Source organism: Hippichthys cyanospilos, chromosome 20, assembly GCF_059441005.1.
Source record: "Hippichthys cyanospilos isolate Australia breed blue-spotted pipefish chromosome 20, RoL_Hcya_1.0, whole genome shotgun sequence".
In the NCBI taxonomy this organism is placed as follows: Eukaryota; Metazoa; Chordata; class Actinopteri; order Syngnathiformes; family Syngnathidae; genus Hippichthys; species Hippichthys cyanospilos.
In genome coordinates, this window is record NC_142388.1 from 2,020,459 (window position 1) to 2,036,095 (window position 15,637).

At 40.2% G+C, this 15,637-nt stretch overlaps 3 protein-coding genes across 9 annotated transcripts; 2 read left to right on the forward strand and 1 right to left on the reverse strand.

Moving 5' to 3' along the window:
• The first annotated feature begins 241 nt into the window (after positions 1-241).
• mpv17 (mitochondrial inner membrane protein MPV17) lies at positions 242-6,077 on the forward strand. The gene is made up of 8 exons (XM_088402971.1): positions 242-413; positions 1,003-1,076; positions 1,763-1,878; positions 2,043-2,135; positions 2,214-2,309; positions 4,362-4,394; positions 4,476-4,528; positions 5,639-6,077. The coding sequence occupies exons 2-8, from the start codon at positions 1,004-1,006 to the stop codon at positions 5,706-5,708; spliced, it is 534 nt and encodes a 177-aa protein (XP_088259097.1). The 5' UTR covers positions 242-413; position 1,003; the 3' UTR covers positions 5,709-6,077.
• Positions 5,714-7,773, forward strand: ucn1 (urocortin 1). The gene is made up of 2 exons (XM_088402970.1): positions 5,714-6,465; positions 7,096-7,773. Exons 1-2 carry the CDS (start codon positions 6,246-6,248, stop codon positions 7,515-7,517), a joined length of 642 nt encoding a protein of 213 aa, XP_088259096.1. The 5' UTR covers positions 5,714-6,245; the 3' UTR covers positions 7,518-7,773.
• A 319-nt stretch (positions 7,774-8,092) lies between these two features.
• On the reverse strand, positions 8,093-15,554 carry trim54 (tripartite motif containing 54). Of its 7 annotated transcripts, none has more exons than XM_088403885.1 (9): positions 15,533-15,554; positions 14,172-14,339; positions 13,748-13,917; positions 12,487-12,655; positions 11,205-11,300; positions 10,024-10,257; positions 8,728-8,856; positions 8,587-8,672; positions 8,093-8,500 (listed from the first exon to the last, which is right to left on the reverse strand). In XM_088403885.1, the coding sequence occupies exons 1-8, from the start codon at positions 15,533-15,535 to the stop codon at positions 8,595-8,597; spliced, it is 1,047 nt and encodes a 348-aa protein (XP_088260011.1). In that variant the 5' UTR covers positions 15,536-15,554; the 3' UTR covers positions 8,093-8,500; positions 8,587-8,594. The 7 variants fall into 7 exon arrangements, 3 of the variants coding, with proteins under 3 accessions (XP_088260011.1, XP_088260010.1, XP_088260012.1); XR_015863866.1 differs by lacking the exon at positions 15,533-15,554 and adding an exon at positions 8,966-8,988 and having other exon boundaries at positions 8,094-8,500; positions 14,172-14,599; XM_088403886.1 differs by lacking the exon at positions 15,533-15,554 and adding an exon at positions 8,966-8,988 and having other exon boundaries at positions 8,098-8,500; positions 8,732-8,856; positions 14,172-14,598.
• Positions 15,555-15,637: the final 83 nt, after the last annotated feature.

Sequence of the window (15,637 nt, forward strand, 5' to 3'; positions counted from 1 at the left end):
TGACGACGAGCTTTCGCGTGTGGCCTTCACTGATTGTAGGGAATAATTCCTGCGGTTGATGTACATTTAAAAGTCTTCCCATTTTAACAAAAAATATGTGCACATACATCTCTTATTGCTTTTATTTAGATATTTTTTGACTTCAAAAGTCTCAGTGGGACGTATTAGAACCCTCCACAATTTCTGCTTATTGTAGCTGTTATTGTATAGATTTCGTCGTTTTGGGACTGAATTGCGGACTACTTTTTGTATTGTTCGTTGAAGCGTTCGATTACATGACAATTTATAACGATGGAAGTACATGTTACTCGTGTTTATAATTTTTCAAGTATGATACGAAGGACTTGGTCGTAGAACGGGTGAATGTACATGAACGCATCACCAGCCTCCACAGAGTGAAGCTTATCAAAGAGGTGCGTAAACATTTCATACTTTGAAAATGACGTTTATTCAATTCATATGTACTTTTGTCGTCTTTCAGCATTTAGAATTCATACCAAAACATGAATTTTGTTTCTTGCAAGCTTGTACAGAAATTCTGCATCTTACGTTTATGTCCAGCGAAGTGACGTTTCACTTTACCCGGAGCAGCATGTGGCGCCGACATATCATTTAGAAAACACCAACATTTAAAGTTGCTTTATTGATTTTGAAAACACTGTCTTTTGTCCGAAGAAGATCGTTCCTTCCCTTTTTGTTTTAGCTCCCGCCCTTTCATTCGGCGTTGTGATTTTGTTCACTTTAGTGGTCACAGCTTTTCACTGTACTAAATCAATGTCCTCCCCAGTCTTAACATGTTAATTGTGTCAACGACATAACGTCACTTATTTGCTGTCTAGAATAAATGCACTCACGTGAGACGTCCTCAACTAAGTACATGATTCTCGTTTAGCTTCATTGTAACACTTGTTTCATGACAACTGAAATATATTAGTTATGTTACGTATATGTACATCACTTGATGACAGTAGTTTTGTTTTTTGTTTTTGTTTTTTTTTGCAGAATGGCAGGCATGTGGCGCTCGTACCAGGCCTTGATGGCAAAACGCCCATGGACGGTGCAGATTGTCACGGCCGGTGAGAAATTACCTTGAGTTTCCCCTCGAATTGGGTTTGTGTGTACAGTACTTGGGGAAAAAAATAGTTAAGTCAATACAAGCAAAGAACTTTGAACATAACACACACACAATCACGTCTCGTGGCTGCACCACAGATTAACATTCTCTCTAAACAAAACTATTGTTATCGGATAAGCAATCCAAAGTTGTACTGATTCCCACATACGAACTCCAAATAATATGATGGAGAAAATATTCTTTTTCAAATTAAAACTCCAGGAAGCTGTTTTGGCTGCAAAAAAAAAGCCAATTTTTTCGCTTTTCTCTCTCTCTAGGTTTCCCAATACTTTTGACCTTATAGTAATACCTTTGTATATTTTATCATCTTTGAACCTAGACGTGTACAGTAATGTTCTTTAGATATTTAGAATCATTTTAACAGAAATGCACTGGAATCATTGGAGGAAGCTCTCTTGCAGTACATCATTCGACCACACGGTGGCGGCATATTTTAAGCCTCTGGTTTCAAATTCACGGTTGAATTTTTTTTCTGGGGATTTCAAAAAATATGTACAGTATAGCGCCTCTGACACAATGACTTTGAAGCAACAATTTTGCTGGCATGATCTTGTATATCTTTTTTCAACCTGCAATATCGCATTGTTATTTTTGTTACTAACATAGTGGCTTGTGTGTGTTGTGCAGGCTCTTTGGTGGGCGTGGGTGACGTCATTTCCCAGCAGCTGATCGAGCGACGCGGACTCCCTCAACACGATATGCGCCGCACCGCCAAAATGATGAGCATTGGATTTTTCTTTGTGGTGAGGCTCCAAATGTCGGCCATTTTGGAAAACGAGGTCAACGACCTCACAGTAATTGGAGTCGTCTTCAGAATCCCGGACTAATTCCGTGCCCCCTAATCACTATATAGGATTTTTTTGTGTAAAAAATGAACATAAAGATCCCTGTGATTTCCTGTCCAAAGGGCCCCGTTATCGGCAGTTGGTACAAAATTTTGGACCGCCTGGTGGTGGGAACAAGTAAGAGTGCAGCCATGAAGAAGATGATGATCGATCAGGTCAGAGGTTCTCATAACACTGAACTCATTAAAAAAATGGATTTAGTCAAAATATCTTTTTTTGAATTTTGTGTCCAGCTGTTTTTCGCTCCATGTTTCTTGGGGGCTTTCCTGACTCTGTCGGGAGTTCTGAACGGGCTCAGTGTGGAGCAGAATGTTGCCAAGCTGCACAGGGTGAGATCATTTATTTGTCAATTCCCACCCAAGATTAGTTGACTGAACTGTAAAAAAAATGCATAAAAAATGGTGAACAATCTTAAGTCATTCACTGCCAATGACGTAATTAGACGATAAAGATGAATTTTTACAGGGCTTTCAGTGTATAAATTACTACTGCTACTACTACAGTGTAATTATTACTACGATTCCTTATACCAAGTATAAAAATGCATAACTCGCATTAAATGATTGACTTAATCTGCTATTTTGCGGAAGCACATTTAATTAATTCGCTGCCAATGACGGCTATAGATGTCAAAGATCTAGTCATCACTGGGTGGACATTTTGTCTTTTGGACATCACACGCTGAGCTCCTTTCATCAAGCGGTGATTTTTTTTTTTTTTAAACTAGCGGGCCACGTGTCACACTTTGTCACCAAGCCCCCCCCCCAAAAAAAAAACAAAACAAAACAAAAGTTCATGCAGCATAGCAGCCAAAGCCGAAGTGTTGGCTCTGGAAATGTGTGTGCCCCGCCGCGTGCATGTTTGCTCCCCGGCCGTCCAAACACAGCTCTGCTCAATTATTGACGTTGGGAGGCGGGACATACACACTTCTGTTGTCACGCGGGACACAAAACAAATGACAAAGAGGACCCCGAGCTAACACACGCTCACACTGCTTGAATGAATGCGCACGTTACCGCAAAATGTCCTCTGCTGAGAATTGCGTTGAAAGAAAGCCCATTTTTCATCTGCTCCAGGCCTGTAGGTGGCAGTAGTGTAATTTATAAAGTGATTAGCAGCCACACAGTCTACATTTATGTTACACGTTGAAACAGATGCATATAGGTATTTTCTGTATTATTTGTGTCCACTTGGAGGCCCTATCCTCACATTCTACTGTTCTATTCGGGCATTGAAAGGATGCGGAATTTATTTAGCTATTTTCAATAGTAAAAAAATATGTCTATACTTCATTCAACTAAACTATTTTTCACCTTACACTCGTAACCTTTAATAAAGTGTTTCACCAATCGCTGTCAATTGAAAATGACATCAGACGTGAAAAGGTAACAACCAATCAGAGCCCAGCTTGCATATGTCACATGACCAAACAGAAAGCATGCGAGACGTAATTGGTCATTATCTGAGCCTATTTAGCACTGCCGGAAGAATAAAAATTTTAATCACCAATAACTAATTGGCTGATTAATAAAACTAAATAAATACAATTAATTATACGACAAGTTTATGTCTATTAAAATTTAAAGGGATGCTAATGTAATTTAGACATTTTATGCTAAAAAAAAAATTGGTTTCTAATTGATTCGATAATTTATTTTTCATGTACAAATACATGTAAAAACACATTTTTCTACTTGCTGTCAACTGAAAAATCAAATGACATCAAATATATTTAGCATGCAGGTAACAACCAATCATTTCTCAGCTTTCAAACATCACATGACCACACACAGAAAACAGGTGAGCCTTGATTGGTTGCAATTCCAACCAGACATGGGCGTCACAAAATGAGACTGAAAATTGGCTGATGCTAGCTAGCTAACGAGCTAACCGGTTTTACAAATACAAATTGTGACACGTTTCACTCCATTCAATCCAAAAGGCGGCAGTAATTTTCACATAAGTATACCCCACAATAAATTGATATTTTTTTTCGCCGTGGTTCACGACTTTAGACCAAAAATCTAATCATTTAGATCCAATTACTGCCGTCCTTAATATTTAAACCCAGCGGTGTGGTTTTAATATTCCGAATAGCTGAGCATGAAACAACGTGCGCACTGATAAGTTTATGAATCCTGTCCTTGAACGCAACGTTGTCATTTTGTTCCCGTTCGCAAATCACGTCGACGATGACGCATGAAAATAAGCAAAGTGTGTCAGGTGATAATTGGAAACATGTTTTACTCTGATAGCAAAGTCTTGCATGCCCAACTTTTCATTTCCCTCGTACACGCCGTGACCTTCAACTACATGACACGTGCACTTTCTGCGTGCGCGCGCGCGCGTGTGCTAATGTTGTTCTTGCCATGTGTTTGCAGGACTACACAGATGCTCTCATCTCCAATTATTACGTAAGTTTTCATTTTGTTTTCAAGTTAATGGTTTTTCTGTGATGGAGTGTGTTTTGTAATGACATTTGTTTTGTGCGTCAGCTATGGCCGCCCGTGCAGATCGCCAACTTCTACTTCGTACCACTGCACCACAGGTCAGTTTTGCCCTCAGTCTCCCAATGGATATAATTTGCCTCGCAGGAATTAACACATTGTAATGCTCGCCGACCCAGTTGCCGTGTGTTAGCTTTGGAACCTTTATTGTTTTTTGTTTTTTTTTTAGCTGACTGTACCATATAACACTCCACAGTCTCCACTTTGCCATCATTCACCTGTTCGATAAAATATGCTTCCCGCACATGCTAACTTTAGCTAACGGCCTAACACGAACATTGTGCCTCAGTTCTGGACACTACTGTGTTATACTCCACAGGGCTCACTAGGCCCTCATTCTCCTGTCGGATAAAATTTGCTTCCCACAAGTTAACAAATGCTAACTTTCGCTAACATCAATATTGTGGCTCCACTCAGGACGCCGCGGTGTTATACTTCACAGGGCACACTAAGCCCTCATTCTCCTGACGGATAAAATTTGTTTCCCACAAGTTAACACATGCTAACTTTAGCTAACACCAATATTGTGCCTCAGCTCTGGAGGCTGTGGTCCTATCCTCCACTATACCCACTATGCCCTGAGTCTCCCCATTGATACATTTCGCACACAAATAAACACTCAAAATCATTTTACATTACCCCAATGCTGTGTGTTAATTCGGGACACTACCCCATCAAAGTCCACAGTCTCTTCTTTGCCCTCATTCGCCTGTCAGGTCAAATTTGCTTCCTACAAGTTAAAATGCTTGCTTAAGCTAACACAAAAATAAATTGACACAATCATGTTAGCTCATCCTGAAAATGTGTGATAGCTCGGGATGCTACCGCACTTTGCCCTCATTCTCCTGTTGAATAAAATATGACTTACAAATGAATAAGAATGCTAATATTAGCTGAAACCTTAGCTGTGCCTCAGCCCTGCAAATAGTGTATTTTACCCCACACTTTGCCCTTACTCTCATCATGGATAAAATGTGTTTCCCCAAAATGACCTCACATAATAATTTTAGCTGACACCAATGCTGTGTCGCCTGGGGAAATTCTTCTATTCCACACTTCTCTTGACTTTGCCCTTAGTCTCCTCTTGGATCATTTTCATTTTAATCCCTGCTGAGTGTTTGGAATTTAAAAAAACTTTGTGGCACTCTCAGGTTGGCTGTGGTCCAGATAGTGGCCGTGGCCTGGAACTCCTACTTGACCTGGAAGGCCAACGCCGTCTGAGCCGCCACCGCCGCCATTTTTTTTTTTTCTTTTTCTTTCACCGTCGTGTCGGTTCTGACGCGACTGCTGCGCGTCGTCGTTCAACTTGACCGGGCTGACTCACGATTGGATGACACATTTAACACAAGTCATTATGGAACTCAAATTTTGCGTGTCCCCAGCGTCCAACAAAAGTGTTACAAGATTGTGTTAGTCCTTTTTCGCGTTCTTTAAAAAATGTTGTGAATACCGTTTGAAGACAAAGGTCATTTTGAATGAAAAAATAATATCCATCGGGACCCTAAATAGATTTTGTAGCAATACCTTAAAAGAGGGACAAACGCCGTTTAAATCCATTAAAGCACATCGACGCTCTTGTACTCAAGCACAGCTGATGAAAAATTAATTTCTCTTTTAAGTGCTCTTATGTAAATGTTTAGTAGGCACGATATCAGTCTGACTTTATTTCTGTGTGTGTGTGAGAATGTGTGTGTTTTTGTAAGAGCGCGTGCGTGAGATTAAACAGCGGCGTTGAAAAAAAAAAAAAAAAAGGCCGTCATGTCATGTGATGAATTTCGTCATCTTTTATATTGTATCCAAAAATATGGAAGTGTCAAAACAAGGCAAACAAATTGTGTGTGTGAGAGAGGAGCTGCGAGGCCGATGTTTGCGCGAGTGGCAGTGACATCACACACAGCGTGTATAAAAGTTGCGCGCGCGCACGGGCCGCATCGGCACACCTCGGCGGAACCCCCCACCCGCAAGAGCAACACAACAAGTAAGATGCTTTCCATTCGTAATGCAAGAAATTCAATTGATGTTATGATATTTTTCTACTTGTTTTTGAATGTTTTGTAGTTATTTGTGGAGAGAATGCTTCATTTATTATTTTGTTTTCAATTCCCTGTTTAGTCATTAGCTGCTCTTTTCAAGCTTCCCTTAATTTTGATGTTTACGTAGCTTTTAGTTTTTTGTGTTTTTAGTTCTGGATTAATTATAGAATGCAAAAATATATATACCCCAGTTTGTATTTGCATTACATTTTAAGGTTTCTGTTTGGTCTCTTTTTTCAAATACTGTACAGGTATTTTTGATAATTTAATTTAAACCCCCAAATAATTAAATACATTTTGCGTTCATGTTTGCCCCAACTTGATTATATATTTTGAAGGTTGTTGTTCCTCCTCCTTTCATATTTGTTAATGTTTTGAAGTTTTCAAGTTAGAATGTGATTAAGGATATGTTTATAATGTTAATTATATATTTGTTTCACATGAAGTTAACTTGATTGATGGAATCACCTTTTAATCAAGCTTGTTTCTGTAATATTTTGAGAGCAAATTTTGTGAGGACCAAAACAAGAATTCCTCAAGCGGTTAATGCCCGATTCTTGCTTATGTGCGTGCAGACATGAAGTTGTGGTCCGTTGTGCTTTCGTCGCTCCTGCTGTCTCTCCTCCTCCCCCCGCCTCCCGTCTGGTCCTGGGCCGTTCGTCCGCGGACCCCTCAACCGGTCCAGACGCTCCTCGGAGCGGCCGCCGGCTCTGACGTCAACGCCGCCGGTCTGTTGGGCTTCGGCGTTCCTCGAATCTTCCTCAGGGGGGCGCCAAACGAGCAAGAGCAGTTTGATGATGATGAAGATCACGATGACGATGAGGAAGCCGAAAATGATGAAGAGCCGATCAAGTTCAAGACCCGCAGGGAGTACGCTCCGCTCTCCATCGACCTGACCTTTCACCTCCTGAGAAACATGATCCACAATGCGCGCACGGAGGAGCAGCGTGTGCGCGCGGAAGTCAACCGGAAGTTGCTCGACGAAATCGGGAAGTGAGACGGCCAAACTTGGGACGGCACGCAGCGAGCACTCTAGTAAAACTAATCAAATATTGTAAATACGAGCATCGTTTTTAGTATACATAGAAAATGAGTGAAGAGGCGGGACCTTGAAACCAGCATCTTTATTTCTGTGTCACATGACCAATGATATCATGTTTTTATTCCACCTCCATCGTTTGTCAGCAAATGGGGAAAAAATGGTTTAAGTTTCATTTTGTCATATAGATTTTGAAATAAAACGTTCAAAATTCCTGGCTCACTCAAACGTGTTTTTGTCTACAAGTTCAATTCAACACCATGACTAATTCTTCTGACAATTGAAAGGGGATGTTGACTAATCCGTCGCGTGTCAAAAAACACTGCATTGCAATGCATTTTTCCTAAGTAGAATGTTATTGTTGAACATGCTCATATATAAATAACAAAATACGTTCTAAAAAATAACTCATTTTTTTTCTAATGTCCTTTCTGCAAATGAAGAAAAAGTAAAAAATCAATTTCAATCAGTCAAATATATCACTATTTGTTTTTATTAAGTTAAAATTTCCTGTTGAAAATGTACATCATGAAAACAATATTTAAAACAAAGTACAAAACAGATTTAAATCATTGCATCACCTTCTGGTGTGTGACTTGGCCACCGGGGGCAGTATAATATTTTTTTTTTGACAAATAAGGAAGACTTTTACAACTACTATGACTACATAGTAGATATTTTTTGCTGCGGAAAAAAAAAAATGTCTGTCTACATGTGTTGCTGCGCGCCGTATTCAAATGTCTGTTAGCATTAAGCTAATCAAACTACAATGGTGTGCAATGTTAATCACATCCTGCTTGAATACACACAAAATACACACACAGCGCACACAAGTACACAAAAATAGAAATGAGGCAAATATGAGCAAAAACCTCATGGCTCCTCAGACACCTGCAGTGAGTGAAGGGACCTCATAAGGGACGTCCTCGACCCATGTTGACCTTTTGAAGGATAAAAAAAAAGTTGAGAACTGACATATTTTAATTATTTTGTAATTTTTTTTTGTGAAGGCAGAAAATGGACACACATCATTTTCTACTTGTCTTCTCGCCTCACAAAGTGCAAGCGGAGGGCGTCAGTCCACTTCGGAGTCGTCTTCAAGATCGTCTTCAGCTGAAAATATGTAAGTCATGTGACTTCTACGCTAAGACGCCGCGGCGTGACGTACAAACCGCGTCGGAAGTGGATGTCGTTCAACATGTCTGCGATGTCGTCCACGTCGATGACGAAATGGCTCATGTTGTCGAAGGACAGCTGCGGACGCAGGACGTTGGCGTCTCGGGCGCACGCCGACATCCTGGTGACAAAAAGACATATTTTGCTAAAATAAAAATAACAAATCAAATACTAAAACCCATAAAAACAGATACATGCGCTAGCAGGATCCAGCACAACACACCACTTACTTGTCCAGTATGACAGTGACATTCTGTAAGAAAGAAAGAAAAGTATCACAAGGACAAAAGTATTGGGACACCACTTGGACAAAAACATTAAGTTGCAGTTATAATACTGGGACAGGGACGAAAAAGTTAAGAATGAAGACAAAAGTATTTGGGCACCAAAAAAAATAGAATGCATTTTAGACAAATTTACTAAAATGCCTTGAGGACATATGCACCGGGACACCCTGAGGACAATATGATTTGAATGCAATGCAATGAGGACAAAATGATTGGGAGACCATCAAGACAAATGGAGTAGGATAAAGGTGAGAACAAAAGTAGTAGGATTGAGGATTAAGATGCGGTGAGGACAAAAGTATTGGGACAGCATGAGGACAAGAAAGGTTAAGATGCATTCAGGACAAAAGCATTGAGACACCATGAGGACGAAGGTACTGAGATACTTTGAGGGCAAAAGTACAGGGACACCATGAAGACAGATGGATTAGGACAGTAAGGACAAAACTATTCAGATGCTTTGAGGACAAATCTCCTGATGGACCATGAAGACAAAAGTAATGGGAAGTCCTTAGGACAAAAGTGTTGGGACACCATGCGTACAACAGGATTAGGATACTGTGAGGACTAATGTGCTGGGATGCCTTGAGGACAAATGTATTGGGGAACATTGAGGACAAAAGTATTGGGACACCATGAGTGCAAAAGCTTTTGGAAGCAGACAAAAGATACCATTGGGGAAAAATGTTTTGAGGTAGTCAATAGTATTGGGATGCGAGGAGTACAAAAGTATAGTAGGACACCATGAGGACAAAAGCTTTGGTTTGGATTAGAGCTATTCGTGAGGACAAAACATTTTTGACACCAAAGGGATAAAAAAATGTTGGTGCCATGAAGGCAAACATATGGGACGATTTGGACACCAATGTGGACAAAAATGTAGGGACACCAGCAAGACAAACGCAACGGAACATCACTGGAATCTTACTGCTTTGAATGGGACTCAGATTGGATGATGGGATGGACAGATGGACGGACGGCTAGATATTTAGAAGACTGGCCTGGACGAAGACCGCCGCGTGCGTGTGGTCGTCGGCATGCACGGCCGTCTCCACCAACTGTCTCCTGTCCTCCAGCCTCTGCCCGTGCTCGCAGATGAGCTGCCGTATACGCTGCAGCTCTTCGTCTTGCTCCCGGGTGATCAGAGCCACCAGCTCCTGCTTTCGCTCATCCAAGATGGCCGTCAGAGCCTCAAACTGGCTAGCAATGTCTTCCCGACGGTGGCGGGCGTTCTCCTGAGAACGCAAAATTGACACAGTTGCCGCCTTTAGATATGAGCAACCTGAGTTTCAGGTTCTCCAAAACATGCAGCATACATATGATTAGCTTGATGCTAACAAATAGTGGGAAATGCCATAGATTGGCTAACAAAAAGCATTGATGTGTTGGTGTGTTGTTGTTTAACCCTTGTAGCGACAGATATTTGTGGAGAGACACAAGAAAAAAAATATAATCATAATTGCTTGCATGTATTCTTTATCATCTGTGAAAAACTACCAATATAACATGTTGAGTATAACCGTATTTCTTTGTGACAGTGCTCTCTCGAGGACACAAAACACTTTGATGGATGGTCCAAATTTATACAGTGACGTCTCGAGATATGAGCGATCTGAGTTTGAGATTTTCAAAATATGAGTTTTTACAACATTCTGTTGATTAGCATAATGCTAACAGAAAATGGGAAAGGCTATAGATTAACCAATAGCATCTATGTGATGATGTTTTTTGTTTTTTTACCATTTTTAGCAACACATATTTGAACACAAATGCTGGAGAGACATGAAAAAAATAACCATATATGCTTGAATATATTCTTTATCATCTGTGAAGAACAACCCATATAACATGTCCAGTATAGCCGTATTTTGTTGTTCCCCTGAGGACGCAAAGTACGCTTTCATAGATGTTAAGACCAAATGTAAAGTGGTGCCTTGAGATATGAGCGACCTGCCTTTGAGGTTTTTCAAAATATGAGCAGCATATTTTTGATTAGCATAGTGCTAACAGCTGATGGAAAATGCCATTAACAGGCTAACAAATAGCATCAATGTGTTGAACACAAATTGTGGCGTGACTTGGGGGAAAAAAATAACAATACTCATTCGCATATATTCTTTATCCTCCGTGAAGAACGACCAATATACCGTTTCTAATCTAACTGTATTTCGCTGCACGTTACCTGGACTGCGTTACACACTCCCTCCATGTGCGTGATGGCAGCTTGGATGTTGTCATTGCTGGCGACAAGTCCGGCGATGCTGTCGCTCAATTCCGTCTGAAAAAAAAACAAAAAAAAAGACACAACTAGAGGACAATTGATACATACGTCTTTTTTGGTCTCATCATAGAATCGCGCATCTTCATCTCCATTTCAGATATAGTGAATCACAACGCGAGATGGCGGACAAATGTCAACATCGCCATCTGGACACACTCACACATTTACACACACTTTTTTTTGTGTCTTTGTGTGAGTCAAATGCTTAAAATGACTTCATCGCAACTGACCTTCACACTCCTTTTCCATCGTCATGTTTGGTCTCATTTCTTTTCTTTTTTTTTTTTTTTTCCCTAAACTGCGTGTGTAGTCGAGAGTGGCGTTCTGCAAGGTTTTATATTAGGACCACTACACTTCTCTCAGGTATCCCATTAAGACACTTTATGTCCTATCATTTTCTCTTTTGGTTCACCATTATGTTTCCAGTTTTGCCCCATTTTGTTCTTTTATGTCCCAATAAATTCATATTATGTCCACTTGTGTCCTCTATATTTCCTATCATGGCTCACTCTGTCCCCTTTCTGTCTTATGTCCCATTTTTTATGGTGTCCCATTTTGTTCCATAATATCCCCTGATATTTTTTTTTTAATTTCCATTTTCCTTATGCCCTACTATGTCCATTTTTTGTTCCATACTATCCAACACGTCTCTGTTATGCCTCGTTCTGTCCCTTTGTGTTTTATTATGTCCATTTTGTTCAATCGTGCCCCTTAATGAGCGACTTCATTCCGTAGCATCCTATAGAACATTAATATGTCCTATTTTATTTAATCACATTTCATATTTTTCTTTAGTGTCCCGTAATGTCCCCAATTATGCCCAATTTTGTTTCATGGTGTCTCAAATTGTTCCACAGTGTCATATAATGTCTCTTAATATGTCCTATTTTGTTTTATGAAGTCTCATATTGTTCCATGGTATCCCATAATATCCCCAAGTATGTCCTATTTTGTTTCTTGATGTCCCAAATAGTAACGGCGTCTCATTCTGTCCATTTGTGTCCTATCATGTCCGTTTTCTTCATTCGTGCCCCTTTTATGACCTTTTTTGTTCCATAGCATCCTATAGTCCCCGAATAAGTCCTATTTTACGTCATGGCATCTCATATCGTTCCAAAGTGACCCGTAATGTCCGCAATCATGTCCCATCTTGTTTCATGGTGTCCCAAATCGTTCCATGTACCTTGAGTCTGATATAGACGCTGCTGAGTGGCGCCACGTCACACTCTTTGTGGCGTCCAAACACCTTGCACATGGAGCACGTTGGCGTCTGACAGGACAAACAGTAGATGTTGATCTTCTCGTCCTCGTGCTCCTCGCACGTCAGCGACTCCGGCTTCACGCTGGACATTCTGTCCGGACAGGAAGTCGCATCCCATGATGCAACAATAAGCCCAAAATACGTGACAACACATTTTGTTTGTAGTTCCAATGAAATAATGATGAAATGAGTCAAGTGTCTGAGGACGTTTGAGTAAATGCGATGTGTCACGCCTGGCCAATGAGAAGAATCCCGTCTATTATGGGATGGCGGCACCCATCTGCAAACACACTCAGCGTGAACGTGACACATACTCCTCATCATCCCAATGTGACCACAACACGTTTTCTTCAGCTTCCTGCCGCCAAAATTACAATCGATCATGTCAGTATTGCTAATCTATTATGCAATAATGTTCATACAATGTTTATGAGGTTAGGCGTACAATAATTACAAGACATCCTACGTGGACGCATACAGAACGTTTTTCCCCTAATCAGTTACAGCAGGTTTGTGACATTAGATTTTGGTATTCTCATTTATTTTTATAAAAAAGTTTAAATTTACATTCATATTTTTAGAGCATTTACTACTAGGTTACTTTGATTTTAAAATAGGAGTTCAAAGGCGGGATTTATATCCACTCAAGATAATCCCAATGATTATTTAATAATTATTCATTATTTCAGTGATTAGTAATAAGTGAAAAATGAAAATTACTCATGAAAAAAATGTCGCGTGACGAAAAATTTAAATTGAAAACAAAGGTGGGTGAAATGCTGCTCTCTTGCGGCCATGTTTGTTACTACAACTACGCAGCATGATTGCGTTGTTATGCAGTACGAATAGTGTTTACGGATTTTTCAGTGCGGTTTTTTCTTTTTTCTTTTTAACTTTTAGAATAAATGGAAAAAGATTAATTCACGAATGAAGAAATAATGACAGGACAGAATAATTAGGAGAAAACTAAATCAATGAAAAAAACATACTGCATATGGAAAAACAAACAGTATTCCCTTGTTTATCGCGGGGTTATGCTCCCCAAAATACCCGCAGTATGCAAAATCAGCGAAGTAGAGATTTTGCTTTTGTTTTTTGCTTTCGTTCCTTTTTTTTTTAGTTTGTTTATTTTGCTGAAAAATACATTTTTTTTGTCTGGTCTGTCTTATTAGGAGGAGCCGACCTTAAGTCCTGTTGTTTGCGGTACGCGTCGATGATGTTCTCCACCAGCAGGTTCCTCTGCAGACCGTAAACTCCGTGACGGTCCAAGACCACCTCGTGTCGACACGACGGGCAGCGGAAGCGACTCCCCACGCTGGTTGACCCGCGGGACTGCCATGATGGGTTGGATGACTGCAATGTCACAGGTACCATATTTTCATTAGCACCATAAAAATGCTCTAGAAGACAGATGTCAAACTCCAGGCTCAGGGGCCTGATTTGGTCCACCACATTGTTTTGTCTGGCCCACATATGCAAATGAAACATGCCAACTTCCATGAAAAAGCTGTATCAAAATTTAACTTAAAAATAGTCAAACAAACGGTTAATAATGTCAAAAATATAAGGTAATATTATAGTGGGAGCAAATTGAGGTGGTCACAGGCCTGGAAAACATCGTTGGCGCACTTCCTGCAGAGGTTGTGCTGACAGGGCAGGATGACGACAGGTTTGGTGAACATCTCCAGGCAGACGGGACACAGCAGCTGCTTCTGAAGGTTCTCCATGTTCGCTCCGCCGCCCTCCGGGCCGCGACCCGCCGCGCTGTCCACCGCCTGAAGGGCAAAGTTCATCAAACGTCGATGCTGTCAAAATAACAGCGAAAAGACGTTTCCGGAAGCTTTTAGAGGGGAATCCAAGTTCACTCGGCTGCCCGTGTGTTATTTCCACCGCATCACTGTGCGAAGACCCCCCGGAACTCTGTAGTCTCTGTTCGACTAAGTGACTGTTTCTATATTTAGCTGCTGTGTTTGTTATGGATTGAGTTTCTGCCAAAAGCACATTCCGCTGCAAGTCCAATAGTCCAGGCGTGGGACACACACGTCAGAGTGCGGGGGGGCAGAGAGGGATTTGTGAATTCTACTTACGTCATTGATCAGGCCGTCACCATTTTGAAGTAATTAATCATAATATTAAAAAAAAATTGCAGGAATGCTGCTCATATTTTGCACTATTTGCACTGCCTACTATTTGCACTGCCTACTATTGTCTACTTTATTATTTGCTCTCTAAGTTTCTCTATAGGTCTGCTAGGGGAAGTGAACAGAATAAGAATGTCATTGTGTAGTGTTACTATGCGTATGACAATAGTGTAATACAGTATTTTCATCCTAACGCTTGCCCCTCAAGTTAAATAATAATAATAATAATAATAATAATAAGAAGAAGAAGAAGAAGAAGAAGAAGAAGGAGAAGAAGAAGAAGAATTCTGCTGGTGAAAACGATCCATATCTTTTCTAGTAGCATTGCTGAACTTTATTAACCAGCTAACAGTCAACAAATGAGTTGTTGGCTAATGGACATCGCACACACACACAAAAAAAAACAAACACTCATACACACACACAGCTACTCACAGCATGAGCGCGCTATTTATAATATTGGCAACCAGTAAAACCACAATACACACCCAAATCATGTCAAAGCCAGAACATAAGCAGAGCTGTAATGTTACCAGTATTGGTTTTAAAATTGTTGTTATTGTTGTCAAGTTGTCATTGATTTACAAGTAGAATTCGGTGTATTATTATGAATGGTGGCTAATTATCGTTTGTTGTCTTCACATGTTAATTAGAGGTTAGCAAGAAGCATCATGTCATTGTCATGACTGTGTTCGGGAACTGATTTTAATTTAAGAAATGCTGATTACATAAGTGGTTTAATTCTTATTGTCACTTTCAGGAAAGGGACGGGTATTAAAAAAAATAAAATAAAAAAAACATAAGTACAGATGTTGAGAAATTGTTACCATGCGGTTGATGCAAAGCAGTATCCCCGCCTTTTACTGACGTTTGGTGATGACGCCATAAGAGAGAATTTTTTTTTGTCAAGTGCCAATTGTACCGGAAGTACT